At 61.9% G+C, this 26,358-nt stretch overlaps 3 protein-coding genes across 5 annotated transcripts; 2 read left to right on the plus strand and 1 right to left on the minus strand.

Moving 5' to 3' along the window:
- Nucleotides 1–2,634: 2,634 nt before the first annotated feature.
- Nucleotides 2,635–9,478, plus strand: PLCD4 (phospholipase C delta 4; the record flags this gene model as incomplete). Its single annotated transcript, XM_084265090.1, has 15 exons — nt 2,635–2,659; nt 3,008–3,166; nt 3,503–3,731; nt 3,940–4,069; nt 4,757–4,988; nt 5,376–5,577; nt 5,898–6,042; nt 6,496–6,648; nt 6,977–7,117; nt 7,490–7,646; nt 8,021–8,137; nt 8,375–8,553; nt 8,700–8,835; nt 8,922–9,071; nt 9,176–9,478. 15 exons carry the CDS (start codon nt 2,635–2,637, stop codon nt 9,280–9,282), a joined length of 2,262 nt encoding a protein of 753 aa, XP_084121216.1. The 3' UTR covers nt 9,283–9,478.
- Nucleotides 9,479–10,011: 533 nt separating this feature from the next.
- On the minus strand, nt 10,012–19,466 carry ZNF142 (zinc finger protein 142; the record flags this gene model as incomplete). The annotated part of the gene is given in 8 exon segments (XM_084264309.1): nt 10,012–10,561; nt 10,904–11,009; nt 11,891–15,125; nt 15,754–15,931; nt 16,154–16,966; nt 17,458–17,716; nt 17,982–18,631; nt 19,181–19,466. Coding segments are annotated over 8 exon segments (6,027 nt in total). The 3' UTR covers nt 10,012–10,061.
- A 541-nt stretch (nt 19,467–20,007) lies between these two features.
- BCS1L (BCS1 homolog, ubiquinol-cytochrome c reductase complex chaperone) lies at nt 20,008–24,638 on the plus strand. Of its 3 annotated transcripts, XM_084264394.1 has the most exons (8): nt 20,008–20,041; nt 20,789–21,165; nt 21,435–21,574; nt 21,690–21,884; nt 22,266–22,329; nt 22,711–22,880; nt 23,335–23,452; nt 23,952–24,638. In XM_084264394.1, exons 2-8 carry the CDS (start codon nt 20,846–20,848, stop codon nt 24,202–24,204), a joined length of 1,260 nt encoding a protein of 419 aa, XP_084120520.1. In that variant the 5' UTR covers nt 20,008–20,041; nt 20,789–20,845; the 3' UTR covers nt 24,205–24,638. The 3 variants fall into 3 exon arrangements, with proteins under 3 accessions (XP_084120520.1, XP_084120519.1, XP_084120521.1); XM_084264393.1 differs by lacking the exon at nt 20,008–20,041 and having other exon boundaries at nt 20,675–21,165; XM_084264395.1 differs by lacking the exon at nt 20,008–20,041 and having other exon boundaries at nt 20,675–21,165; nt 21,690–21,815.
- Nucleotides 24,639–26,358: the final 1,720 nt, after the last annotated feature.

Below are 26,358 nucleotides of genomic sequence, written 5' to 3' on the forward strand. Positions count from 1 at the left end.
GCCGGCGGAGCGGGCCGGGATCCCGGGGGTCAGGCAGTGCTGCCCCAAGGGCGGCTGTACGGGTGGGGAGGCGTCAGGTGGGGGAAAAGTACCGGCCGGTTTTATTTCCTCTGCTTTAAGGTGTCACTTACCTCTTACCCCGCACCCCATCCCGCAGCCCTTTGTCTAACAGCCTCCCCCAGCTTCCCCGACCCCTCCGTCCCGGTCAGCTGCCGGCTGGACCCCCCGCGGGGGTCAGGCTCCGTCCCCGGGTGCTGCAGCGGGTCCTGCGGCGGCGGGAGCGAGCTCGGGGAACCGGGCAGCGTGTGCCCGCCGGGACAGCGGGAGGGTGGGGGATGCCCGGGGTGCGGGGGGTGCAGCATCCCTCCCTGCTTTGACACAACCATCCCAACGGTGGCATTTCATTCTGCCGGAGAACTGTGCTGGAGCGGCTGGGGAGCGCTCACACCCCCGGTCCTCTGCTCCCCTCGGGGACTGTCCCCTCCTGGAGAGAAGCCGCGGTGGCTCAGCGTGTGCTGGGAGGGCTGGGGCTGTCCCTGGCCGGAGGCAGCTGCCCTGCGGGAAGCTCTGGGGTTGGGTTTCTCTCCGCTGGCTCCCGTCCCGCTGCCTTCGACAGCGTAACTCGGAGTGAGGCGGGGCGGGGGGGGGGGTGTGTGTGCTGCGTGGGGCTGGGATGCACCAGGCTCGGGGCATCGCTCATCTGCTGGGGTGAGCTGGAGGAGCCGTGTCCTTGCACCCACGCCCCCGGGCTCTCCCCGGCTCTGGAAGGGGTCGTCTCTTCGCTGCGTGCAAGGGGCAGGCACGGCTCCGTGGTTGGGACAGGGCTCGGCATGCTTGGGCTGTGCCAGGAGCTTGTAGGGGCTGGAACTGGGGTGATTGGTTTAGCTCCAAAATCTCAGTGTGGTTACGGGCCTGGGGGCTACAAGCTGTTCCCTTGCACACTGCCTCCTCGCACACCTGTGTGGCAGGGTGCAGAGAGGACAGACCCGATGGTGGCACTAAGCCTACCTCTGCCCCATGCCAGCATCTCTCACCGCTCTTCCAGCCTCGGTGTCTCTCCTTCCCCTCCAGCTTCCCCAAAGCACGCCCACTTCCATTCCCCCCTCCCCTCCCGCCCCGCCCCAGGAGGCACAGAGCAGGTGGGCACTGGGAGCTGTGATGTTGCAGAGCAGCCGCGCCAGGTTCAGTGTCACCCCGCTGCAGGAGGGTACAGGCAGATCGGTGGTCGGGGTTGTCATCCTGTAGGTTCCCTCCCTGCAGACCGTGGGGTGCAGTGGAGGGGTGAGAATACACTGTCAAGGGGTGCAGGGCCCTCCTGGGGCTGTGCAAGCCAGCGGGCACCAGGGCACCCACTCTGCACAGCCCAAGAGGAGCGTGGTGCCACCTTCCCATCTGCCACCCTGAGCTGGGGGATCAGTGCCCCCCGGCATGTCAGATGTGAGGGGATGGGGGCACTGCAGGGAGTCCTTGCGGTCTGAGCCCCACAAGAAGGGCTGGTGCTGGGAACATGCAGGCCCCGCGCTGGGCACCGATCGGAGTCAGCTGGGAAGGCCCCAGCTGGGCTGTGCCTCCGGTCCTGGAGAGCATGGATGAGCTGGGGACAGCCAAACAGCTTCTGCTGGCCCCATGCCGGGCAAGTCCCCCAGGAGCAGGGCCACAGCCCCGGCCAGCGCTGGCTGGGGATCTGCCCCGCTCATCCCCACATCGAGCAGGGGACGCCTGTCTGTGCCCGGCCCCTGAGCCCGCCCGGGTCTGGCAGCCGGGCTTGGCAGCTGCCTGCGCACTGACGGCACCGGCTATTCCCGGCCCCGCACTGCCGGTGCCTGTGCTGAGTCAGGGGCCTGGGGCAGAGCTGCCACCCCTGCGCCCCGGCACAGAGCCCTCTGCACCCAGGGACTCCCAGGTCCCCTCCTGCACCCAAATCCCAGCCCACCAGCTGCAGCATCTGCTCCTTGAGGGCCCAGCTCCAGCAGCCGGGTGACAGGCATATTCAGCAATTTGTCAGTTTAATTAAAGTCTTAAAACAGCCTAATCAAAGCCTTATTGTCATTCCAGTTGTATTTATAGTCCCACTCATCACAGCTCTCTCCCCGTATGGCTGACGGTGCAGTCATGGCCCCCAAGTGTGGTGTTCCTTAGGGAGAAGGGGCTCAGGAGCTGGGGGTCATCACTCTGCATCCCCTTCCTTGCTCTCACAGCCTTGGTTCTCCCATACTTCCGAATTTGCTGTCTGGGGACCATTTTCCAGGCAGTGGGGGCTGTTCCTGGACCATTTTCCCTGGCTGCTGGGGCTGTGTCCCCCAGGAGAAGCAGTGCTCGAGTCCCTGCGGGGCAGCTGAGTTTTTGTGTCTCCCCGACACCTTCCAAAGCGCTGGCTTCCCAGTAACACGAGTTAATGTTTCATGAGCACAGCAGGGTGAACCCGACACTTGGGCAGGTGATGACCCAGCAGGAGACAGGCGTCTGTGCACATGGACGGGGCACAGGCACCTCGTGTAGGTGTGGGGGCAGCCAGAGCCCGCTCGGTGGGACCTGGGCATGGTGGTGGGGGGGTTGGTCCGACCCCACTCCCCCCAGCTGCCTTGTCTCATCCCTCCCCAGCAGCTGCCGTCCGGTCCTGGAGGAGGCAGAGCCATGGCATCACTGCTGTGCAACGCCCGTGAGTGTCGCAGCGGCGGGGGGTGCAGGGCAGGGCATGGGGCAGGGCGCAGGGCCATCCGGATTTACACCAGGGCAGATCTGCCCCATGGGTTGGGCTTGCCATGCCACCGTTGGGAACATCCCTGCCCCACTGCGGGCCTTGGGAATTGGGCTTAGCAGTGCCAAGGGCAGGTGGGGAGGGTCGATGGGGAACTATCTTGTGCCCTTCTTGTGGCAAAGGGAGGTAGGTTGGGGTCCCTCCCTCCTCTGTTCCAAACTGAGAGGCCACATGGGGTCCCAGAGGCAGGTAGCAGGGTGCAGTGCCCAATACCCCTGCCCTCAGTGACACAGGCCACGCTGCCCCCAGGCATCCAGCTCACAGAGACGTTGGAGCAGATGCAGCAAGGGACCCTGATGCGCAAAGTCAAGTCCAAGAGCTGGAAGAAGCAGCGGTACTTCAAGCTGCAGGATGACTGCATGACCATCTGGTACCAGTCCAAGAGGACGGGCAAAACTGAGTCTGCCTGTGAGTAGCGGCTGCTGTGCACTGCCCACAGGGCAGTCAGTAGGGTTCAGAGTGAACAGGGCTGTGAATGTATGGAGATTCTTGGAACTGTGCTTGCGAAGGATATTGAGACATTCAAGAGAAGCTCTTCATGTGTAGGCTCTTCTCACCAGAGAAGCAAGCCAGTGGAGGGGTGGGCAGGCAGAGGGGTGGGTGGGGGATGGATGGATGGATGGATGGATGGATGGGTGGATGGATGGATGGATGGGTGGGTGGAAGGACAGACAGCTGTGGGCAGTGTCCCCTGCCCTGCAGTCCTTGTCCCTCACAGACAGGCCTCCCCTTCCTCTGCCCCAGTCTCCATCAGCGATGTGGAGACGGTGCGGGAAGGGCACCAGTCAGAGGTGCTGCAGAGCCTGGCCGAAGAGTTCCCCCCAGAGCGTTGCTTCACCATCGTCTTCTATGGCCGCCGGGGCAACCTTGACCTCATTGCTGGCTCAGCAGAAGAGGCACAGTGCTGGGTCCAGGGCCTGCGCCAGCTCATTGAGGTGGCCACCAGCATGGATCAGAGGGAGAAGATAGACCAATATCCTTCCTGCGGGCACCACTCTGCCTTCCACATCCAGTCCTTCCCCCATCTCCTGCCTTGCCCCAGCGTGTGCTTTGCTCTTCTGGTTCCTGCATCAGGGCAGGAACAGCCCACAGAAAAAGCAAAAGAGGCCCACTGATGCTCCCCAGCTCCATCTCTCTCAGCCAAGGTCCTTTCCCTTAACATCTGCGCTGGTTTCTTGCACGTGGATTCGTGACTGGTTTCAGAAAGCTGACAAGAATAGGGATGGGCGCATGAATTTCAAGGAAGTCCAGCGTCTCCTCAAGATGATGAACGTGGACATGAACGAGGATCACGCCCTGCGGCTCTTCCAGGTAAGCACCACACCTGAGGGCCTGGAGGGTCTGGAGCAAGGGGACTGGAACAAGCTCCACAACACCCCTACAAAAGGTTGTGCTCACTTCTCTTTGTCCATCCATCCATCCATCCATCCATCCATCCATCCATCCATCCATCCATCCATCCATCCATCCATTTGTTTGTTCACCCAACTACCCACTTTGCCAGACGAACATCCATTTGTTCATTTATCAGCCCAGCCAGCCAAGGCAGCTGTTCCTCAGTCCCATTCATTTGTCCACCCAGCTGCTCGTTTGTAGACCCAGCCAACCAGCCATCTGTTTATTTATCCACAACCAGTCAGCCAGGTGTCCATGTGTCCATCCGCACAACCCATCTATCCATCTGTTCAACCCTCCAGCTGTCGGTCCACCTCTCCATCCACAGACCCATCCATCTATTTGTCCACCCAACCAGCCTTCCACCTACCAATCCATCCATCCATCCATCCATCCATCCATCCATCCATCCATCCATCCATCCATCCATCCATCCATCCATCCCCCCAACTGTCCATGCATGCACTGATTGACACCTACCACTGCTGCTAGTCTGGACTCTCTGTGCCTTCACTGGGGGTGGGCAGATGCTCCCCTGGCCTCATGGGGAGGTCAGGGCACCCTGCTTTGCCCCAGCTGGGTGCTGAGTGAGCTGCCTTGCAGGCTGCTGACAAGTCAGAGTCGGGGACACTGGAAGGAGAGGAGTTTGTCCTCTTCTACAAAGCACTCACGCAGCGTGAGGAGGTGCAGAGCCTCTTCCAGGAGTTCTCTGAGGATGGGAAGAAGCTGACGCTGCTGGAGCTGGTGGATTTCCTGCGGCAGGAGCAGCTGGAGGAAGAAGGCACGGAGGAGCTGGCCATGGAGCTCATTGACAAGTACGAGCCATCAGAGACAGGTGAGCCAGCCTGGACATCGTCTGTGCCCTGTGCGGAGGGAAGGAGGGAGCTGGGACCCACAGCCCCACGGCAGGGGTGCCCTCAGACCCATCCTACTCAGGTGGGCACAGCGGGTGGTATGATCTGGGTATAGTTCCCCTTTTATTGGTCAATCCCTGGACCATTTTAGAGGAAGAGGTTGACCAGGGTGCAAGCTCTGGCCTTGGGGTCTGCTGCCCACCTTCCCAAGGTTACTGCCCTGCGGCATCTCTCCGTGTCCCCCAGCCTCTGGCTGCAGCCATGTCCACCAGCTTGGGGATGCCAGGAGCCATCAGAAGCCCTGTTTGTCCCAAACCCGTCCCCTCTGAGTCCCTGGCTGTCACTGAGCCTCCACCCTCTGCCTGCAGCCCGAGCTCGCCACGTGCTGAGTGCCGACGGGTTCCTCATGTACCTCTGCTCGCCGGAGGGCTCCATCTTCAACCCCCATCACCGGGTGCTGTGGCAGGACATGAGCCAGCCGCTCTGCCACTACTTCATCTCCTCATCCCACAACACCTACCTGATAGAGGACCAGATCCGAGGCCAGAGCAGCATCGAGGGCTACATCAGGTAAAGGTGCTGCTCCCTCCCAGCAGCCCCCCAGTGCCCTCCTGTCACAGCCCCATGTCCCAGACAACTCCATGGGGCAAAGCCAGAAGCTCCTTTGCCTCCTGCATGGTCCAGAACCCCTGTGGCCATGTGGTGCCCAGCAAGGAGGTCTGTTCTGGGGATGCTAAACCCAGCTCTTCCTGCCCCGCATGCAGCAGCATCTCCACCCTTGGTGGCTGTCCCCTGGTCTGCACAGGTGTGACACCCACGGGCAGAGGGGAGGGCAGGGGGCTGGTGCCCTGGCAGGGTGCGGGGTGCCAGGGGTGACCACCCACCCGTAGGGCTCTGAAACGGGGCTGCCGGTGTCTGGAGGTGGATTGCTGGGATGGGCCGAACGGGGAGCCCATGGTGTACCACGGCCACACCTTCACCTCCAAGATCCCTTTCCGGGAGGTGGTGAGCACCCTGGGGAAGTACGCCTTCAAGGTAGGGCTCCCTGCCCTCACACTGATGTCATGGGGGGCCCTTGGCGGGTAGGGGGGATGAGGCTGTGATTTGGGGCAGCGATGGGTGTCTGGAGGGGGAGTGGTGCTGAGGCTCATGTGCCTGGTGCTGCAGGAGGTCTGACCACACTGTGGGTCAGGAGGGTGGCTGTTGAACAGCACTGAGGGGTCTGACCCACAGCTTTAACCTGAGCTGTGCCAGGGGCTCATGCAGGCATGGTCTGCTGGGGGTGCGGGGTGAGGTGGGGCCTGGGGGATGCAAGGGTCAGATGGGATATGGGGGGTGCTGGGGGACTGGAGGGGTATGAAGGTCTCAGGAGGATATGAGGAGACACAGTGAGCTCCATCCTGGCACTGATCATGTCTGGGCAAAGCCCTTGTGAGAGCTCCCCTACCCCACTGAGGCTGATCTCCAGCTGCATGTGTTGTTCTCCAGACCTCAGACTACCCGGTGATTCTGTCCCTGGAGAACCACTGCAGCATGGAGCAGCAGGAGGTCCTGGCCCAGCAGCTCAAGGACATCCTGGGGGAGCAGCTCCTCACCACCACCACTGACGGGCGCATACCCACCCAGCTCCCATCCCCAGAGGTAGGGACAGAGTGTGGCTGTGCTGGGCATCGCTGTCCTCAGGGTGAGGAGGTGGCTCTGGTGTCCAGAGGAAAGGCCACCCCTGTCCCAGCATCATCATGCTCTGCTGGAGTGCTTGGGGACACTGTGGACATTGTGTCCTTGTGTTCACAAGGGTCCCAAGGCTGTCCCTGAGGTTGTATCCCTATGCCCTGCAGAGCCAGACAGCAGGACAGAGCCTTCCTACCCATCCCCTCCTGGGTACTGAAGGGACCCCGGGGGGCTGGCCCTCAGCAGTGCAGGGTCCTGGGGGGCAGCAAGTCCCAAATCTCCATCCCCAACCCTGCAGGAGCTGAAGCACAAGATCCTGCTGAAGGGGAAGAAGATTGGGCGGCTGGAGGACACGCTGGATGGGCCGGGGGACGAGGCGCCTGACGCCTCCGATGATGACAATGGGGCAGAGGCAGAGGAGGAGAGGCGAAGGGCAAAGGTGGGTGGCTGAGGCTGCAGACTGGCTGTGAGACCTGAGCCCCTGGACACAGCTACGGGCTGTGGGACATCCCAGTGCTCTGGGAAGAGGCAGAGACTGCAGGGACATCCCCAGACAGGGGGTCCAGCCCTTTCTGCCCCTGGCAACCCCAGACCCCTCTGCACAGCATCCCTGTGATGGTACCATGCTTGGAGTCCCCTGCCTGCTCTGTTCCTGGCAGGGACAGCAGGGAGGCTGCCTGTGGTGGGGATGTTGCCAGCCCCAGCACCTCCCACCTGTTCTTGGCTGTCCTGGGCTCTACAAGCCCTATCCTGAGGGTGCTAGGGGACGGTGGTCCCATCATGAAGGACCCAACACAGCCCTGCCTTGCAGAAGGACAAGGAGAGCCTGGCACAGGCATTGTCGGACTGTGTCATCTACTGCAAGAGTGTGTCCTTCCGGGGCTTCCAGGAGGCCCGCAGCCACTCCCGGCCCTCCGAGATCTCCTCCCTCGCCGAAGCCAAGGCCAGGAAGCTCATCCGGGATGCGGGTGAGGCAGAGGGGCAGCAGCACCTGGGAGTGGGCCAGGGTGGAGGGGGCAGGAGGTTTCAGATACTGGGGTTCCCTCTGTCCAGGAGGAAGAGGGTCCAGCAGGGCTGTGCTTGGGTTTTGGGTCTGCTGGGTGAGTGGGGGTTATTGGCTTAGGAAGCCAGGCAGGACACCTGGGGCCCTGGAAGGGGAGAGGGACAAGAATTGGTGGGTGGGTGGATGTGTAAATAGGAGGATGGATGGATGGATGGATGGATGGATGGATGGATGGATGGATGGATGGATGGATGGATGGATGGCAGGCAAGCACATGTTCTGGGTGGCTGTGCAGGCCAGGGAATGACCCCGCAAGTGGCCCTCATGTTCCTTCCCTAGGGAATGAGTTTGTCCGTCACAACACCTGGCAGCTGACACGCATCTACCCCAGCGGGATGCGGACCGACTCCTCCAACTACAGCCCCCAGGAAATGTGGAACGTGGGGTGCCAGATCGGTATGGCCAGGGGGTGTCAGGGCTGCAGGCTGGGGACCAGCCTGGGTCCTATGCCAAATCGCACCATCAGCACCCATGATGGTGCCAGCTACAACCCTGCCTGGTGCCAGGCCTGGCTCTTGCCCCGCACTGGGGAGCCTGGGGCACCCTATGTGGTCCTAAATCCCTCTGGCTCTGGGGACAGGCTCATTATCACCTCCAAGCTGCCCTGAACCCTTTCCCTACCACCTTCCCCAGTGGCCCTGAACTTCCAGACAGCTGGCACAGAGATGGACCTGTGTGATGGGCTCTTCAGCCAGAACGGGCGCTGTGGCTACGTGCTCAAACCCCCCTTCATGAGGGACGAGGAGACTGCCTTCGACCCCAGTGACCCTGGCAGCCGGGAGGGCCCTGGTCCCACCACCCTGACGATCCAGGTATGGGGACGAGGACAGACCCCAGGGAGCTGTGAGCATCCCAGGAGCTCCGCCGGTCTCAGGTGGTTTGGAACACTGCTCAGCAGCCTCCCAGGAGATGGGTTTAGCTGCTCTCTGGCTCATAGGGTCACTGTCCCTTCCCACAGGTGATCAGTGGTCAGCAGCTGCCCAAAGTGGCCAACAGCAAGGACGGAGCCATAATCGACCCGCTGGTGCGGGTAGAGATCCATGGTGTCCCTGCAGACCAGGCACACCAGGAGACCAAGTACATTGAGAACAATGGTGAGCCCCAGGGCGGTACCAGGGACCCCGCTGTGCCCAGGCAACCTGTCCCTGCCCTCCCAGCACCCACTCTCCCTTCTTCCCAGGGTTTAACCCCCGCTGGGATGAAACGCTCCAGTTCCAGCTCCACGTGCCCGAGCTGGCCCTCGTCCGCTTCGTGGTGGAGGATTACGACAAGACCTCCAGGAACGACTTTGTGGGCCAGTTCACCTTAGCGTTTGCCAACATCAAACCTGGTGAGCAGCTGCTGCTGGTGGCGGTGGGCACAGGCAACCCCCAGAGGTGTCTGGGCTCAGCCAGGTGAGTGGCAGCTGTCAGAGCCTTGCTGTGTCCTTTGCAGGCTACCGGCACATCCACCTCCTCTCCAAGGATGGCACCAGCATCCCACCCTCTTCGCTCTTTGTCCACATCCGCATCACCGAGCCCCCCGGCCCCGAGCAGGACTGAGCCCAGGGGTTGAGGAGACCTGGATGGAAGCCATAGAGCTAGCCCCAGGTGGCTGGGGCTGCACTGCCAACCACATCACCCTCGTTGAGCTGTTCGTGTCATCCCTGTGTCGTCTTGCTATGGTGTCCCCATTTGCAGTGGCCTCCAGGGGCTGGGAAAAGGCACCGGCCTCCCCTTCCCAGGTCTAGGACGCTGCCTCCCATGCATAGATGTGGGGCATGCACTGGGTGCAGTTCCCCACACCCTCCACACACAGCCTGTCCTGGCCCACAGGCACAGCTCGGTGGCAAGGAGGCGAGACTGTGCACAGCGCTCTGGCTCTGCCGCAGGGGCTGGAACCCACCGGCCAGGGGAGCAAAGCTGGAGCCGAGCGAAGCCCCAGGCTGGGTTGAGTTGGGACAGGAGTCAGGTCCTCGTTGCCCCCCACCCTGCAGAGCCCTCTGGCAGCCCTCAGGCTGCTCCAGCCAGGGCCATGACTAACCCCTGGCCTATCCCTTCTCTGTAAGCGACTCAATAAACCGTTCTGTGAGAGGCAGGCTCAGCTCTGGGCATGGCGGCGCTGGGGACAGGGACAGGGAGCTGGGCTCCTGCTTGTGCCCTCTCCCTGCAGGCACCTGCCCCAGGGCTCGCACTGAGCTCCAAGTGACCCAAAGAAGAAAGGATTAAAAGGAGCCAAGAGATGAATTTTATACAGCACGTATTTTACATCCCATATACATATATGCCTATACACACACGTACCTCCTCGCAGCAGGCCTTAGCACCCTCAGGATTTGGCCTCACTGCGAAGCACCATCCTTCTCCACGGGGCCCTCTCCTTCCTGCTCTGTCCTGGGGAGCCCCTGGGGCTGGCTCTCCCTCTGCACAGCATGGAGGTGGACGGTGGGCGTACTGGGGTCCTTGCCCACCCCTTGGCTGGGGTCACTGGCCCCGCGCTCGGGGTGATGCCGCTGGATGTGTTTGATGACCTGGAACTTCTGCTTGGCCTTGTAGGGGCAGTAGCGGCAGAAGAAGGGGTGCTCGTTGGTGTGGGTCAGGTAGTGGTGGCGCAGGCCGGCCGCCCAGCGGAAAGCCCGCCCACAGGCGTTGCAGACGTAGGGCTTCTCCTCGCTGTGCTTCTTCAGGTGGGTCTTGAGGAGGAAGCGGGTCTTGAAGGCCTTGCCACACTGCTCGCAGATGAAGGAGCGGGCCTCCCGGTGCCGCGTCTCCTTGTGCACCCGCAGGGCGTCCGCCCGGTTGGTGCGGTACTCGCACTCGTCGCAGCGATAGGGCTTCAGGCCTGCAGCAACGGGGAAGGGGCTGGGACAGGGGTGCAGTGCCCTCCCTTCTCCCATTGTCCCCCACTATCCCCACAATGGCATCAGTTCCCCCAGGACTCCACTACGCGCTATCCTCAGCACCAGGAAGGTGCAGCCCTGCCAGCAGGCACCTGAAACCCCAAATTCCCAAGGCACCATACCTTAGCCCCTGTAGACTGTACCCCACCCTCCCTCCTGCCCTAGGGCGCTGTCCTCAGGCCACCAGCACACCAGAATGTGTTGCCTCCCAACTGCTGTGCCGCCTCCCCTGCCTCCAGCTGGACCCCTGGCCCCACAGCCCATCCGTGGCAGGCAGCACTCACCTGTGTGCTTCGTCATGTGGTACTTGAGCTGGTTCACCCACTTGCACTTGTAGCCGCAGTCGGGACAGAGGTACTTCCGCTCCTCCTTGTGTATCCGCATGTGGTACTGGGCACAGAGCAAGAGGGCAGGGTCAGGAAGAGGCCGTGCCACCTGCCCTGGGAACGCACAGGGCTCTGGGGTGCCAGCAAGGGGCTCAAAGACAGCCCTGACATCTCAAACCGCAGGGCGAGGAAGGCTGTCTGCTTGCCTGACAGACTGAGCAGGAGGGGGAGATCCACAGCAGGGTCAGGATGAGACTCCCATCCCACTGAGCCTGTTCTGTCCCACCCCGTGGAGAAGCAGAGGCTTCTCTCCTCATTTTGGCATTTAGGGCAAAGCCCAGGTTAAAACCCAGCCCAAGAGAGCTGCCCCTGAGCTGAGCGCGTTGCACAGCCTTGCCCAGGCGTCCCCAGAGGGCTCCAGCTCAGCCTGGCTATTTAAAAAGTTAGTGTCTCTTAGCAAAGCCAGGGAATTTCCCCTCCCTTACCTCAGGCCTGGCTTTCCTGTTCCAGGAAAGGCCCTTTGCCGTGTGTGAGGATGCCAGTCACCCACAGACACACAGGCAGGGTCTGGCTCTGCTTGCAGGGAAGCTGAGCCCTCTGCATCACAGCTGTCTGGGACACAGAGCACACTGCAAGCAATGGGCAGCCAAACTTTGAGTGGTGCGAGGCTGCACACAGGGGGTATGTCATTGCAAAGAGGAGCGAGTTCGGGCAGCTGCCCACCTTGCTCTGCTACAAATCCCTCTTTCCCTTCACTTACAACAGCTGGCAAGAAATACTGTGCTCCAGCAAGTTCTATGGGCTCGCGCCCATACAGCCACAAGCCACAGAAGGCAACAGAGGATGAAACAAAACATCCCCTTGGGAGTCGTTTCTTCTTCCCCAAATCCCGGTGTCCGGACCCCGCCCCTGACCCAGGCAGATGCAGACAGACGTGTCTCTCACCTTGAGCCGTGAGGGGTCGGCGCAGGCGTATTTGCAGAGGTGGCACTTGTAGGGCTTCTCGCCGGTGTGGATGCGGATGTGCCACGTGATCTTCTGCCTGTTCTTGGTGGTGTACTCACAGTCCGAGCACTTGTAGACGCGGGTGCCGCCGTGGCCCTTCATATGCTGGTCGAAGACGAGCTGGTGGCGGCAGGCGAAGTCGCAGAAGGGACACCGCAGGGGTTTGTCCTGGGGGGTGGCCGGCTCGTGGCTCTCCACGTAATGCCGCACCAGCTGCTGCCGCTCCTTGGCTGCGAAGCTGCAGAGCTCACAGCGGTGGCTGAAATGCTGCGTCTTGTGCTCCTCCAGAGCCTCCCGAGTGGCAAAGGTCTCCTTGCAGGTGCCGCACTCCAGGTGCGGGTGCTGCTTCTGCACGTGGCACTTGAGCGTGGCCTCGCTGTGGCACACGAAGCCGCAGCGCGGGCAGCCGTAGGACACCTTCTCCTCATGCCGCCGCAGGACGTGCTGCTTGAGGGCCGTCTCGGAGCTGAAGCGAGCCTCGCAGCGGGAGCAGCCATAGTTGAGCTCGCCGCGGTGGCAGCTGTTGACGTGGCGGGTGATGTCGTTCTGCAGGTAGCTGCTGTAGTCGCAGAGCGGGCAGAAGTGGGTGGGTGTCTTCTCGTGGACCCGCAGGCGGTGGATGCGCAGCTTGGAGTTGGTGCCGAAGGTCTGGCTGCAGATGCCGCAGGCGATGCGCCCCACGCCCGTGTGCAGGGACTGGTGGGCTTCCAGGCGGTAGCGCCGCGTGGTGCTGAACTCGCAGTAGCGGCACTTGTGGGGCTTCACGCCCTCGTGCTTGATGCGGACGTGCTGCCACAGGCAGCGGGCCTGCTTGCAGGTGAACTCGCACTGGCGGCACTGCAGCTGCGGGCGCTTGCTGTAGTGCTTGCGGTGCAGCTTGCGGTGCAGCCGCAGGGCTTTGGCCGCCTTGGAGGTGAAGGGGCAGGAGGCACAGCGAAACTCGCCCAGCGCCACGCAGCCCCGCTTCTTGTGCGTCTTCATGGCCCGTTCCTGGTGGCAGGTGAAGGGGCAGGTGGGGCAGGAGAAACGCCTCCTCTTGGGCAGGGCAGCTTTTGGGGGGGCCGCATCTAGCAGGGGTTCACTGGGCTGGCCTGTCTCAACACCGGCCGGGTCCTCCTCAGGGAGCTCGGTGCTTTGGGGTCCATCCTCCTTAGGGTGCACAACGTGCTTCTCGGCACGGTGGCTCCTGAGGGCTCTCTGGGAGCGGAAGGCCTCGGGGCACACGGAGCACCAGAACTGCTCCAGGCTCCGGCACCCATCCTCCACATGGGAAGTGATGGTGGAGACACGGGAGCACACGAAGGAGCAGGCATTGCAGTGCAGCTTCCCTCCCTCCAGCCGGTATTTCTCCAAGGGTTTCCCAGGCTGGGGGGGACAAGTGGCCCCACCTGGCTCAGCCCCATCCCCTTGCTGGGGAGGCTCCTCCGCCACCTCTGTGCTGTCACCTGGCGAGGATTTTTCAGGGGCAGGAGAGCCTGAGGTCCGTTCCCCAGCCAAGGAACTGTCCACAGCTTGCATTTTATCAGGCATCAGTTCAGCTTCCCAGGGGGTCTCTGTGCGTCCAGGCTCCTCTGAGCCTCCTCCATCTCCCTCTGCTGTTTCCATACTGTTATCACTGGGCTGGTCAGCAGGCTGGCACAACCCAGATGGCTCCTGACCAGCTGGTTTGAGGACCTTGTTCTTTTTCAGGAGGACCGGGCACTTCTTGAGGAGATGGGTGTTGAGCCCCCTTTGCTGCTTGAAGCTGGCGCCACACTCGCAGCACACGAGCGGGGCCCGGCGGCTCTGGCAGCTGGCCTTGGAGTGCAGGGACATGGACTTCTCCTTCCGCGTGATGTATGAGCACTTCTCGCACTTAAAGATCTGGCTCTCTGACTGCACCACCAGCATCTGCACCCTGCCCTCCAGCACCAGCGTCTCCGCCTGCTCCTTGTCCTGCTTCCGCAGTGCCTTCAGCACTGACTCCGAGCCGCCTCTGGCATCCTCACCGGAGGCGGCCGCATCCTCTGGAACAGGCGGGTGGCTCTGCTCAGCTGCTTTCAGCACGCTGAGCCAGGCCTCTGGCAGCTCAGCTTGGCTGGTCTCTCTCATCTCGGTATCTCCTACCAGCTTATGGTGGTCCGAGCATGACCCCTCGAGGTGGCCTGTGGCCTGCTTTAGGGAGTCCTTTCCCTGGCTCTCTCCAGCTGTCACCTTGTCATCCATCCTCACCACTTCATCCTCCTGTACATCTGCCTCCTCTTCCTCAAAGTCTGGGATGTCTTCAAGCGTGTTGTCATTGTCCTCCAAGCCAAGGTGGCCCTGGGAGCCCAGCATTTCATAGGCTGCGGGAGGCTCCTTGCAGGACAGCATTTCCACGCTCTCTGGCTGTGCCATGCAGGACTCCCCAGTCAAATGGTCCAGGAGGGGATCAGACGAGACGTTCAGCGTCTCCAAGTGCAGTGTGCAGCTCTCTGCTGCATCCCCAGAAGCCGTGTGCTCAGTCGAGCCTGCTGCAGTGCCTCCTTGCAAGCAGTCACCTCCCAGGGCATCGCCAGCGATGGGACGGCTCTGCTCCCCCTCACCCACGTCTCCCTGCGCCTCGCCACCACTCTGCGGTGCGGCAGCATCCTGCCCAAGGAGGGGCACCACCAACGCTTGCTGGTAGCCCTCTTCCCCCTGGGACTCCAGCTGGGATGGCTTCACCTTTGCCCACGGCTCCTTGCCAGCGAGGGGAGAGCTGGCATCCACATGCAGGGCTGCGCCGAGCTCGTAGCCGAAAAGCGCCTCGGACGAGCTGATCTCCAGCTCCTTGCTGGCGTAGTTTTCCAGCCAGTCCTTGTCACCGGGGACATACCCGTGAATCTTGCGCTTGTGGAAGAAGAGGCTGGTGTTGCTGAAAGTGCAGTAGGAGCAGAGGGCGCAGCGGAACTCCTTCTGCTTGGTGTGCTTGCAGTTCTCGTGGTTCAGCAGCGCCTGCTTGTACTTTGTCTGGTAGGTGCAGTACTGGCACTGGAAGACGGGCACCTGGTAGTTCTGCGAGTGCTTCGCCTGCATGTGCTTCTGCAGCTCGTACTTGCGCTTGCAGGCGAAGCCACACACCTCACAGATCAGGCTTTTGCCCTGGTGCCGCAGCTTGTGGCTGCTCAGCTGGTCGGCACGGTGGCATCGGTACGAGCACTGGTTGCACTGGTACCTGTGGGGAAAGAGTGATCGGTCGGGCAGCAGGAGGAGCCGGGGCAGGCTGAGCTCTGCTTCCTGCCCTGGGGATGCAGGAACTGCATCCGTATAGTTTGCCAGACCAACCTTTGCTGTCTGGGCAGCTCGTAACCACAGGCAGTTCCTCCTTGCCGCAGCCCCCGGCACCGCTGGTGGTTCACACCCACGGCCTGGGGATGGGAGGCAGCCTCTCTGGGCATCCCATACAGTAACCACATCACCCCCATGTCTGGTTGCTGGAGGCAGACTAGACCCAAACGAGGTGATACCACTAAGGTAAAACCATGTTTTGGCAGAATCCTGCAAGTGTCTGAGCTGGCTTTGGCCCACAAACATCAGCAGCACTTGTGAACCTGAGCTCAGAGCTGCACTGCCATGGTAATAAACCTCCCTGGCAGTGCAGACACGCCAAAGAGAACTGTGCCTCTGCAGCGCCATGCCGGTAACAACCCGCAAGCTCGAGGGCCCCACTTTTTATGCTCCAGACAGAGCAGGTTGTAACCATTCTCCAGGTACCAGAGTGTCTGACACACAATGCAGCCAGACCCCCAGAGCAGGATTTGGGGAGCCCTGAGTATGATGCCGGCCAGGGCCAGGGGTCATACCGGAGATCTCCAGTGTGCTTGCGCATGTGGACGTTCAGGTAGTGCTTCCACTTGGTGATGTACCCGCACTCGGTGCACATGAAGTTCTTGTCGTTGGAATGGGTCAGCATGTGCTTGGACAGGTAGCTCACATCCCGGCAGGTGAAGTCGCAGAGCTCACACTTGTGAGGCTTCTCTCCTGGAGGGAGCACAGGAGCGGATAGGTAAAGCAACCCTGGCTGCCACCCCCATTGGGAAACCAGCTCGGCAAGGACGGGGCGGGGGGAGCCATAGCTTCAGCCTAGCAACACTATAGGGTGGCAGAGCCTTGACCCAGCCCTCCCTGCCCACCCAGAACCAGGACAGAACCCCCCCTTCATCCCAGCTTGGATCTCGGGACCCCCACAGGGCAGGCACCCACCGGTGTGCAACAGCATGTGGCGGATAAGCACCCTCTTGTGCGCGGTGGCAAAGGCACACTCGGTGCACTTGTGGATCTTCTCGTTGGCGTGCATCTTCCCCACGTGGTCGTGGAACTCCACGGGGTTGAAGGTGGCGTAGGGGCAGAAGCTGCACTGGAGCTGCTCGCTGCCCGGGTGCCCCTGCTTCTTGTGCTTGCGGAAAACATGCTTGTTGGAGCAGATGAAGTCACACTGCTGGCAGTGGAAGGCGTAGTGAGTTTTTCGGTGAGCCTCCATGGCCTCAGCCGTGCCAAAGAGCAGCGAGCAGGCGTGGTACTTGCACTCCACCGCCTTAATGCCATGAGCATCCTTGAGGTGACGGACAAACTCCTTCCGGTCCTCCGCACAGTAGTTGCAGTCCCCCTGGAAGCAGCTCAGCCTCTTCGGCTCAGCTTTGTGGGTTTTCAAGTGCTCTTTGAGAGCCTGGCTGAGCCGAAACTTCTCCTCGCAGACGGGGCAGGAGTAGATGTCGGAATAGAAGTTGGAGATGTCCTCGTGCATGCTGGCCATGTGGCGGTTGAGGGCGTTCTTCTCCACGGAGCTGTAGTGGCAGAGCGGGCAGCGGTGGGCCTTCTCGCCCGTCTCCCGCATCATGTGGATCTTCAGCTTGCTCTTGCTGGTGAAGTACTTGTGGCAGTTGGGGCACTGCAGGCTGGGGTCGGGGAAGTGCAGGTGGAGGTGTTCCACCAGGTGTGTCCGCTTCTTGAAGCACCGCTTGCACTCGGGGCACATGTGGGTTTTGTAGAGGTACTCGGAGCCCTCTGCGACATCCCCTGTGAGAGCAGAGGCGGGAGATGTCAGCAAGGAAGGAAGACACAGGCAGATGTTCCCTCCCCGAAACAGCTGTGCCAGGGCAAAGGCTTATCATACACATGGTCACACAGCAGCTATATACTTGGCGGGACCATCCCCACCCAAGTCCAGGTGGGTTATTTGCAGCTCAACACTGGCAAAGACAACTCAGCACAGCCCAGATCGGGTCTGACCACATGGCCCCACTCCCTCAAGCCAGGCAGACCCTTGCTTGCTTTGGCCTGAGCCTGGCAGTGGCTGAGGACGGGCACCAGAAAGACATGTTCACTTGGGCCCAGGGCAGGGGAGGAGGGACCAGTGCACTGGTACGTGCAGGAGGCACAAGGCTGCAGCACGGTTCTCCCACATCCCACCGCCCTGGCCCATGTTTCAGCCTCAGTGCTGAGCTGCTTGCTCATAGACCAAAGGCTGAGTGGCTTGCAGCAAGGCCCCGCAGTGCCCTGCTTCCTACCTCGGAAGTGCTGTGTCTGTGGCACCCTGGCGTTCTCAGGAGCTGCTTTCTTGTCCTCTTTGGCCTCGCCTTCACAGGGGCTCTCACCATCCTCCTCTGGTGACTCGTCTCTGCCGCTGTCCGAGTCCTCTTCTCCAGCTGCCGCTTTCCGCCCCTCCAAGGAGCCCTCCCCAGTGCCTGCGGGCTTTGCCAGCCTGGCTTCTGCTGCGGTGGCTTCCCAGCCAGGTTGGCAATTCCCTGCCTCCTCCTGCCCTTCTGTTCCTTCAGTGGGGAAAGACAGAGATCATCATGCTCCAGGCGAGAGGGAGCCACCCCAATCACCCCCACACATGCAAAAAACCTGGCTGAGACGGGGGGGGGGGCACAAACCGTGTCATGGGGAAGACAGAACACTGCAGAGACCAGCACGGGGCTCCCTGGCCCTCTGGCAGCACAGCCTCACCCCCAACGCCTCCCAGCTGTAACTGGGATGCACGGACACAACCAGCCTCTGCAGCACCCACAGGCCCCGACCCCCCCCCACACCCAGCTGTACCCGACGGCAGGACGCAGCGCTGCTCGAGGCCAGGGGGGCCCGAGCTGGGGGGACTGCCTGTCACTGGCATCTTGGCAGGGGGCTCTGCAGCGTGGCCCTTCCTGTGCTGCCAGAAGAGCTTGGCGTTGGCCGTGACAAAGTCACAGCGGCTGCAGTGGAAGGGGAAGTGGGTGCGGCGGTGCTGCTCCATGGCCGGGCGGCCGGGGAAGAGCAGGGGGCAGGCTCGGTAGGTGCAGGAGACGGGCGAGGCCCCGTGCAGGCGGCGCAGGTGGCTGCGCAGTTGCTTGCGGTCCCCTGCAGCGAAGCGGCAGCCGTTCTCGGGGCAGGGCAGGGCTCCCGGCGGCGCCCGGTGGGTCTTGAAGTGCTCCTTGAGTTCGCCAGGCTGCTGGAATGCCTCCTGGCACACAGGGCACAGCAAGCGCTCGGGAGCGGAGCCCTCCTGTGTGCCGGCTCTGGGCAGCTCCGAGCCTCCTGGTTCGCTCCGGCCCTTGCTGGGGGCTGCTGACAGCACCCCTGGGAGCTCCAGGTGCCCCGAGGGGAGCAGCAGCAGGCACTGGTGCTGGGACAGCAGGGAGGCCTCTGGGAAGCTCTGGCCGCACCTCTCACAGAAATACAGCTCCACCACTTTGACCAGCACCTCTGCAGAGAGTGAGGGGTGAGCATTAGAAAGGGGTTTCACAAGGCCCAGGGCTTGGGACTGACTGTTCGTTTCCAGCTCTGGACACAGAGGATAAACCCCTGTTGCCACAAATTAGTTGAAAGAAACACAGCCCTCTCCCTGCCTGGGGTATCCCAGGACCCCTCCCATCATTGCCCAGGTGATCGGGAAGAACAGGTCTGTCCCTTAGCACCTTTGAGGCATGCAGAGATACGAGGCTGCCTTGGCCCCATTTCCAGCAGGACACTCCCACACTGGACTCAGATGAGAAGCGTGTTGGGGGAGGAACCTGGGGCGGAGATCTGACTAGTCCCTGCCGACAGCCTGGAGCGATCCCCTCACCCATCCCAGGCTCCCAGAGCCACCCCTAGTGCCAGGTGTGCACTGAATGCCAACCCCAGACTTATGTTGGATGTGAGGGCACCACGGTGTGCCCAGGGTGCTTCCTGGAGGGGACAGGGGCCCCGGCTGGCCCTCCCTCCTTCCCCTGAGCGCCCAGGGTCACGCACTGCCCTCCCCGCACCCCGTACCTGTGGCGCTGGCTGCGTTGCTCAGCGTCACGTTGCCAGTCACAGCCTCGATGAATATTTCCACATCGTTCCCTTCGTCGTGAGCCCCTTCCCCGGGCATCGACGCCTCCGCCAGCAGCAAGTCCTGGCTGGCGGTCAGCGGGGGAGTCCCGGCCAGGCCAGCGCTGGCCACAGCGGCGCTTCCCACAGCTCCCGCTTCTCCCGCGGCGGGCAGGAGCAGCTCCGAGCACAGGGGCTCCATCTCCCCGCCGGCACCCTGGGGCACCCCGGCCACTTCGGCGCTCATCGCCGCGGGGCGCCGCGCTGCTGCCGGGCAGGGAGGCCGCTGGCTCTGAAGCACAAGAAAGCGCTTTAGACGCGGGAGGCCCCAGGGGTGCTACGCGGGTTTGGGGACCGGCCGCGGCATCTCGGCCCCTCCTGCCGTGCCCCTGCCGCCGGGGGCACCGGCACCACTCCCCGAAGATGCTCCCCGGGCGCGGGGGGGGGGCTCAGCCCCGCCCTCAGCCCCCAGCCCCCAGCCCCGGGACAGGCAGCCCCGGCACCCTCGCCCCCGCCCCAAGCAACCTATCGCGGGTCCCCGCACGGCCCGGCCCGGCCCGGCCCCCCCAGCCCCCCGCCGCGGGCCCGGGATGAGCCCGGCCGCCCCACCTCCGGTGCTGGCGCATCTCGATGGTAGGCGCCGAGCGGGAGGAGGGAGAGTCGCCCTTTGTGCGGCTCGCACAGCCGCTCTACCCCCACCCACCGCCCGCCCCGGTCCCGCTCTATGGTGCGAGCCGGCAGCCGGCCGGAAGCGGCTGCGGGCGGAAGTGAGGGTCGGGCCGTAGAGAGGGACGCGGCGCGGCCAGAGCGCCGCTGCGGGAGGTGAGGGAGCGGGGCCGGCAGCGGCGGGGCGAGCTCCTGCCGGAGGCGAGCCCGGGCTCTGTGCGGCGGAAGGCGGGCTCCGGCCGCGGGCCCGAGGCTCGGCTGCGGCGGGGGAGGCTCCGCTGCGGGCCCGCGGCCTTGCAGCGCCGGGGGAAGGAGCCTGGCAGGCGGGCGTGTGGCGGCGGGCCCCGCCTGGGGTCACGCTGTGCCTGCCCGCCCGGCCCTCGCCCCCTCTACCTGACAGACCCCGCCGGGCAGCGCCAGGCCCCCTCGGCGTGCGGCCGGGGCCCTCAGCTAGGCCCGGGGATGCTGCTCTGCCCCCACCGCCGGCGTGGCGCCCGTTCCAGCGGCAGAGCGCCAGCTCTCCGCTCGGCCTGGGGATGCGCTCCGGCTCTTTCGGTGACGGGCCAGAAGCGGTCGCAGCGGTCGGTGATCTTGAGCTGCCTATAGAATAAACCGGTGTAAAACTCTGGGCTGTTTGTCCTGGCTGGAGAAGCAGCGGATGGGCCCTGAGAGCCCCCAGCTCCTGGCCCCCTCCTGTCTGCCTCACCCAGGGGCTGCAGAGAGGGAGGAGGCTCCTACGGCCAGCGCCTGTCTGAGCCCCCAGTAAAAGTTAAGCAAGGGTGGGGGGGATCCGAACGTGCCAGGCTGCCTTTCTCTTTGGGAACGGGCCACGTTAAAGGCCAGGCAACGGCGGGTGAGCCCTTACGTTCGCCGCTGCCCTTCAGTCCTTCTCTTTCCACGCAGGTTTGTTTCCAGAGTGCAGGGATGACGCTGTGGAAAGGAGCTGCTTAACCTCCCACAATGCCCTTTTCTGACTTTGTCGTGGCACTGAAGGACAACCCATACTTCGGGGCTGGGTTTGGCCTCGTTGGGGTGGGCACAGCCCTAGCGTTAGCCCGGAAAGGGGCCCAGTTTGGGCTGGTGGCTTTCAGGCGTCATTATATGATCACCTTGGAGGTGCCCAGCAAGGATAAGAGCTACCACTGGCTGCTGAACTGGATCTCCCACCACGCCAAGCACACGCAGCACCTCAGCGTTGAGACGTCATACCTGCAGCATGAAAGTGGGCGCGTCAGCACCAAGTTCGACTTTATCCCCAGCCCTGGGAACCATTTCATCTGGTAAGGGAGGGTAGGGGGAAGGCAGTTGGGGGACTGACCCTTAATTTTGGCAAGGGAACTCCAACTTGGGGGGCGTCTATCAGGGCAGCAGAGAGGATCCTGCCTCTTCCTTGGGTCTGAGTTAGGGAGGTTGAGAGCAATGAGAGGAGTTTAATCAGGGCAAAGGGATTTCTTTGCCCGAGATGAGTGTTCCCCTTGACGCACGAGCCGAGCTGGTCTCAGCTGAAAGGTGCTGCATCACATTCCCCAGCCCCATCTTCCCGCCCCAGGTATCGCAGGAAGTGGATTCGCATTGAGCGCAACCGGGAGAAGCAGATGATCGACCTGCACACGGGAACCCCCTGGGAGTCCGTCACCTTCACTGCGCTGGGCACCAACCGGGACATCTTCTTCAGCATCCTCCAGGAAGGTCTGTAGGGAAGCTGTGTGGGGTCCTGCTAGCAACAGCCTGCTCCCTGGAGATGCCCAGGGCTTCACAGGAGATCCATTTCCCTGCCAGCTGTTCCTTCTACCTCTCTCTGCAGCCCGGGAGCTGGCGCTGCAGCAGCAGGAGGGGAGGACGATCATGTACACGGCCATGGGAGCAGAGTGGCGGCAGTTCGGCTTCCCCCGCCGCCGGCGGCCGCTCAGCTCGGTGGTGCTGGAAGAAGGTGTGTCAGAGAGGCTGGTCCAGGACGTGAAGGAGTTCATCGACAACCCCAAGTGGTACAGCGAGAGAGGCAAGGTTCTCCACGCCAGCGTGATGTCCTCTGTGCTGTGCCCCACGTGACGCCTTGTCCCTCCTGGCAGCTGCATCTGTGGCTCACTGCCTTGGGCACATCCCAGGGATGAGCGAGCCCAGGCGCTGAGGCCAGGCCTGGGTCTGCAGAGGGACAAACTCCCCTCAGTTCAATCCAACCCTGGAAGCCGTGATGAACCACGGAGTTCATTGCTCCTGTGATACTGCTGTGAGGTGGGGCAGGATGCTCCTGCTCCTCCCTGGAGATGGCTGCAGGGAAACTTTATCCTGCTGTTGCCTTCCTGTAGCATAGCCCCACAGCTCTGGGGGAAGAGAGCTCAGAGCAACGCACCTGGTTCCTAAAAGGACTCTGTCTTCCTAGGGATTCCCTACCGAAGAGGCTACCTGCTGTACGGCCCTCCCGGCTGTGGGAAGAGCAGCTTCATGTGAGTACTGCCAACTGCCTGATGGCCATTTTCCTGCCAGCTGTCTGCTCTGGGGCACAGCAGTCTCTGGTGAGAGAGCCTGGATGAGCTTGAGTTAGAAATGCAGGAGTGGGCTGCGTGTCCTACATGGTGTCTGGCGTAAGCGTTCGTGTTGCTGGTCCTGTGACAGGTCAGGGAGACGAGTCCTTCGTCCCCCCCGCTTTGCACAGCGCTGCCTGGCACCAGTGGGCTGAGCAGGGGCTCCCACCTGCCCCTGTATCTGATCCGTGGCAGGGGAGGATGTCTCTGCCCTCTCCCAAGCTGCTGGGCAGGGAGATCCGGTTCTTCCTCTGCTCCTGGCTTTCTCCTGTGATTCACCCCTGTGGTTTGTGTCCTTCCCAGCACAGCCCTGGCCGGGGAGCTGCAATACAGCATCTGCCTGCTGAGCCTCAGCGACCGCAGCCTCTCCGATGACCGGCTCAACCACCTCCTGAGCGTGGCACCGCAGCAGAGCATCATCCTGCTGGAGGACGTGGATGCTGCCTTTGTCAGCCGGGACCTTGCTGCTGAGAGTGAGTGGTGCTGCTGTTCCTGGGCTGGCAGCAGGTGGGAGGTTTCCTGGCTGTGCCTTTGGGCTCTGGGCTGTTCTGCTGCACCAGCGGAGGCCAGGAGTGGGCAGCTCTCTGGGGCCACGGGGCCCAAGCTGGATCTTGTCCAGTTTTGGCTAGGCTATATAAAGGGAGAATTGGGTACTTTATCCTCGGGTAAAGACACTTCTCCTGCCCAGCTACTTTCAGCATCAAGGATGGGGATGGCTTTCCCCCTCATTCTTTTTTTTGGGTTCCCACAGGTGTGGATTTGCAGGGGAGGTGAATGTGCTGCCAGCCAGGGAGAGGCAGAGGGCCAGCCTCAGGGCACAGAGAGAGCGGGGAGCTTGGCTTAAACCTTAGGTGATAGGGAGGTGGCCCATGGGACTGTGTGGGATGAGAGGCTGATGGATTTGATCTCGGACACGTCTGTCCCCAGACCCAGCTGTGTACCAAGGCATGGGGCGCCTGACCTTCAGCGGCCTCCTCAACGCTCTGGATGGTGTGGCCTCCACAGAGGCCAGAATAGTCTTCATGACCACCAACTATGTGGACAGGTCAGTGCTGCTCTCTGGGAGGGAGCAGGGAGGGTAGCACTGGAAAACCTTGCTTCCTTTCGGTGGGCTATATGGAGGGCTGTTTGCGTTCTCCTGCATGAAGACTGGGGATTCGGGTTTCCTGAATCCTCCCTTGGGATGCAAATCCCTTGATTGCCAGAGTCCCTTTTGCTGGAGCTTCAGATGTTTCCTTACTGTTGATACCACGCATGTGCCCATCAGAAGAGGTGCCAGCTTCTTGCTTGTGGGGATCTACAGGTTTAGGAACCGGTTTCTCAATACGTGCTCATCCTCCTCCAGAGCCAGCCCTTTCCCAGCTCTTTCATTTCTTCTGAGTTGATTTCTCCCCTCAACCCCCCCAGGGACCAACCTTTTGCCTACCTTTACCGCCCCAGGGTGCTGAGCCCCTTGCAGACAGGCTGTGGGAGGGGGGGGAGGGCTTCCCTCCTGCAGAGATGCCGGGATCAGGTTGTCAGGGCTCTCCGGTGTCTCCTGGCAGGCTGGACCCGGCGCTGGTGCGGCCCGGGCGCGTGGATCTCCGGCAGTACGTGGGGCACTGCTCCCGCTGGCAGCTCGGCTGCATGTTCCAGCGCTTCTACCCCCAGCAGCCCCCGGCCGCAGCCCAGCGCTTCGCCGAGCAGGCGCTGGCGGTCTCCAAGCAGATCAGCGCCGCCCAGGTGCAGGGACACTTCATGCTCTACAAGACGGACCCCGAAGGAGCCATCGCCAACGTACGCTCCATCTTGCTGTGACCAGGGGCTGGCTTCCCCCTGCCACGCTGAAAGGACTGGCACAAGGACGTGACCATCCTGGGGGTGCCATGAAGCTGCCCAGCCACCCAGGCCGGGTCTCTCACCTCTCCTCACCGAGGTCTGGGCTTTTCCTTAAAACACACGGAGTGTCAGAGCTGCCAGCCTTGCAGGGGGAGGGATTGAGCTCTCGCTGCTCCCCCAGACTTGGGTGCTCCTACTTGGGTGCTCGGCTCTCCAGTGTGTGTGCCTTGTGCAGGGATTGCTGTAAGCTGCCACGGTTCCTGGATGCGATTTGCTTTCCTTGTGGGGCAGCCTGTGGGGGGGTCCAGAAGGGCATTTCCCTGGGGCAGGATGTTGGGGCACTGCTCTCTGAAATTGCTGCTGGACTTTGAAGGGACAGCAGTCTTCACTGGTTTAATATCATCTGTGAAGTGTGCAACGTGGCTCTTGGCTCTCTGGTCCTTTTGTGTGGTCGTTGCCCTGCTCCCTGGCTGCTGGGCTGGGTCCCTCCTGACCAGGGCCAGGCATGGCCGGTACCACAAACCCCACAGCTCAGCCAAAACCAGCTCCCTACAGCCAGCGCTTGTCCCCCGGGCTGCAGGCTGGTGCCACGGCTCCTGCCCTTGGGGCTGCAATGCCAAGTTGCAAATCTGCTCGAACATCATTGCTGGGGGGCACGACTGTTCCTCCTGCCAGAGGAAGAGATGGGGGGCCTGGAGCTACTGCAGGCCTGTTTGGGGGAGCTTTGTTTTGGGAGAGGCTTTGGCTGATTACTGAGTATCTTCCCAAGCACTTGTTAAACCACACTGAATTTCTGTGGCCAGGCCAGCCTGGTGTGAGGTGCAGAAATCCCCCTTGCAGGTGACTACTTAACTCCTTCCAGCTGATGGAGGGATTTGGCTGGCTGCTGGGGATCTCACAGCCTTTTCCCTGTCTCCTTCTTGTCAGGGACAAAAGTCCTGGATGGGCTGGTAGAGCCACAGGTGCCTGGAATGCAATCCCAAAGCAGGCAGGTTCTGGACTGCCTTCCCCATGCTGTGGAGCCAGGGGTTGGGGGTGTGTGCCAACACAGAACAAACCATCCAGAGCCTCCCCCCTCCCTAGTCCCTGTTTCAGTCCTGAAATTAGCTTCTCCAAAGACAGCCCTAGATTCACACCTTTGCTTTGGGGGTAGTGGGGCTGGTTCCAGACCAAATCCAGGCTGTTGAGTTGCTGGTTGTGCCCTGTGGGGCCACCACTGAAGCTGAGCAGCAATACAAAGGGGTCCAGCCGATGCCACCTGGCTGAACCTTGGCATGAATGGGAGCTGCTTTGATGCAGCCCAGACTTGTGCAACTGTTTCTGCAAGTGAAGGGTCGGTCCTTTGGCCAATGAGGGGGGTGTCTAGTAATGCAGGGTGGCGCCTGCAGTAGGGTGCTGCTGTTGGCATCTCAAAACCTGTGCTCAGCAGTCCCGCAGAGGCTGACTGCGCAGATCCTGCCTCCTCCCTCAATGCTGGAGGTCACAAGTGGCCAGTGAGTGACTGGTGCCTGGCTCTCAGCAGTCCAGGGGGATAGGGGAAGGGTGGGGAAGAGCCAGAGGCACCCGGTGCCGCCACACAAGAGAGCGCAGGCAACACTTCTCTGCTTGCTTTTAATAGTGTTAATGCTACAGGTGGTGCCAGTGCCCTTCGGCCCGGCCAGTTAAACCTCACAACATCCCTGTGAGGTAGGTGGGTGACACAGGAGGACACCAAACGAGGAGCCCCAGAGCAGGGTGCAGGCTCCATTCCTCCCCTCCAACCCAGAGGTTTGCTTTGTTTAGTCCAAATTAATTTCCACATGCTGCTTCAAAATGTTCTCTGCTTCAGGCTGACCACAGCATGTCAGAAAGTTGAAGGTCCTTCCTAAATCCCTACTCCCAGGAAAAAAAAAAACAACCCACCCTGTAACATCTGGCATTTGATTGAGGTTACCCAGGTCCCTGCTCACTCCAATTTCCACAGCTGGCCTCCCATGCTCCAAACACCAGGCACAGCAGCTTTCCTGTAAGCCTGGCTCACTGGAGCTTCAGCTGCTGCCAGGGGCAGGATCTTTGCCTTTCCTTCAGGGCACAACCAAACACCTTTCTTGGAGCACAGCAGTTTCACAAGAGAAGGCAGGAAGCAGCAGAACA

Source organism: Gallinula chloropus, assembly GCF_964237585.1.
Source record: "Gallinula chloropus genome assembly, chromosome: 5".
In the NCBI taxonomy this organism is placed as follows: Eukaryota; Metazoa; Chordata; class Aves; order Gruiformes; family Rallidae; genus Gallinula; species Gallinula chloropus.

Bases quoted from the DNA above. Each gene is read 5' to 3' on its own strand.
- BCS1L (XM_084264394.1), top strand. From the start codon at position 20,846: ATGCCCTTTTCTGACTTTGTCGTGGCACTGAAGGACAACCCATACTTC. The intron at 21,166-21,434 runs GTAAGGGAGGGT...TTCCCGCCCCAG, and splicing joins CCTGGGAACCATTTCATCTG to GTATCGCAGGAAGTGGATTC. The intron at 23,453-23,951 runs GTCAGTGCTGCT...GTCTCCTGGCAG, and splicing joins ACCACCAACTATGTGGACAG to GCTGGACCCGGCGCTGGTGC.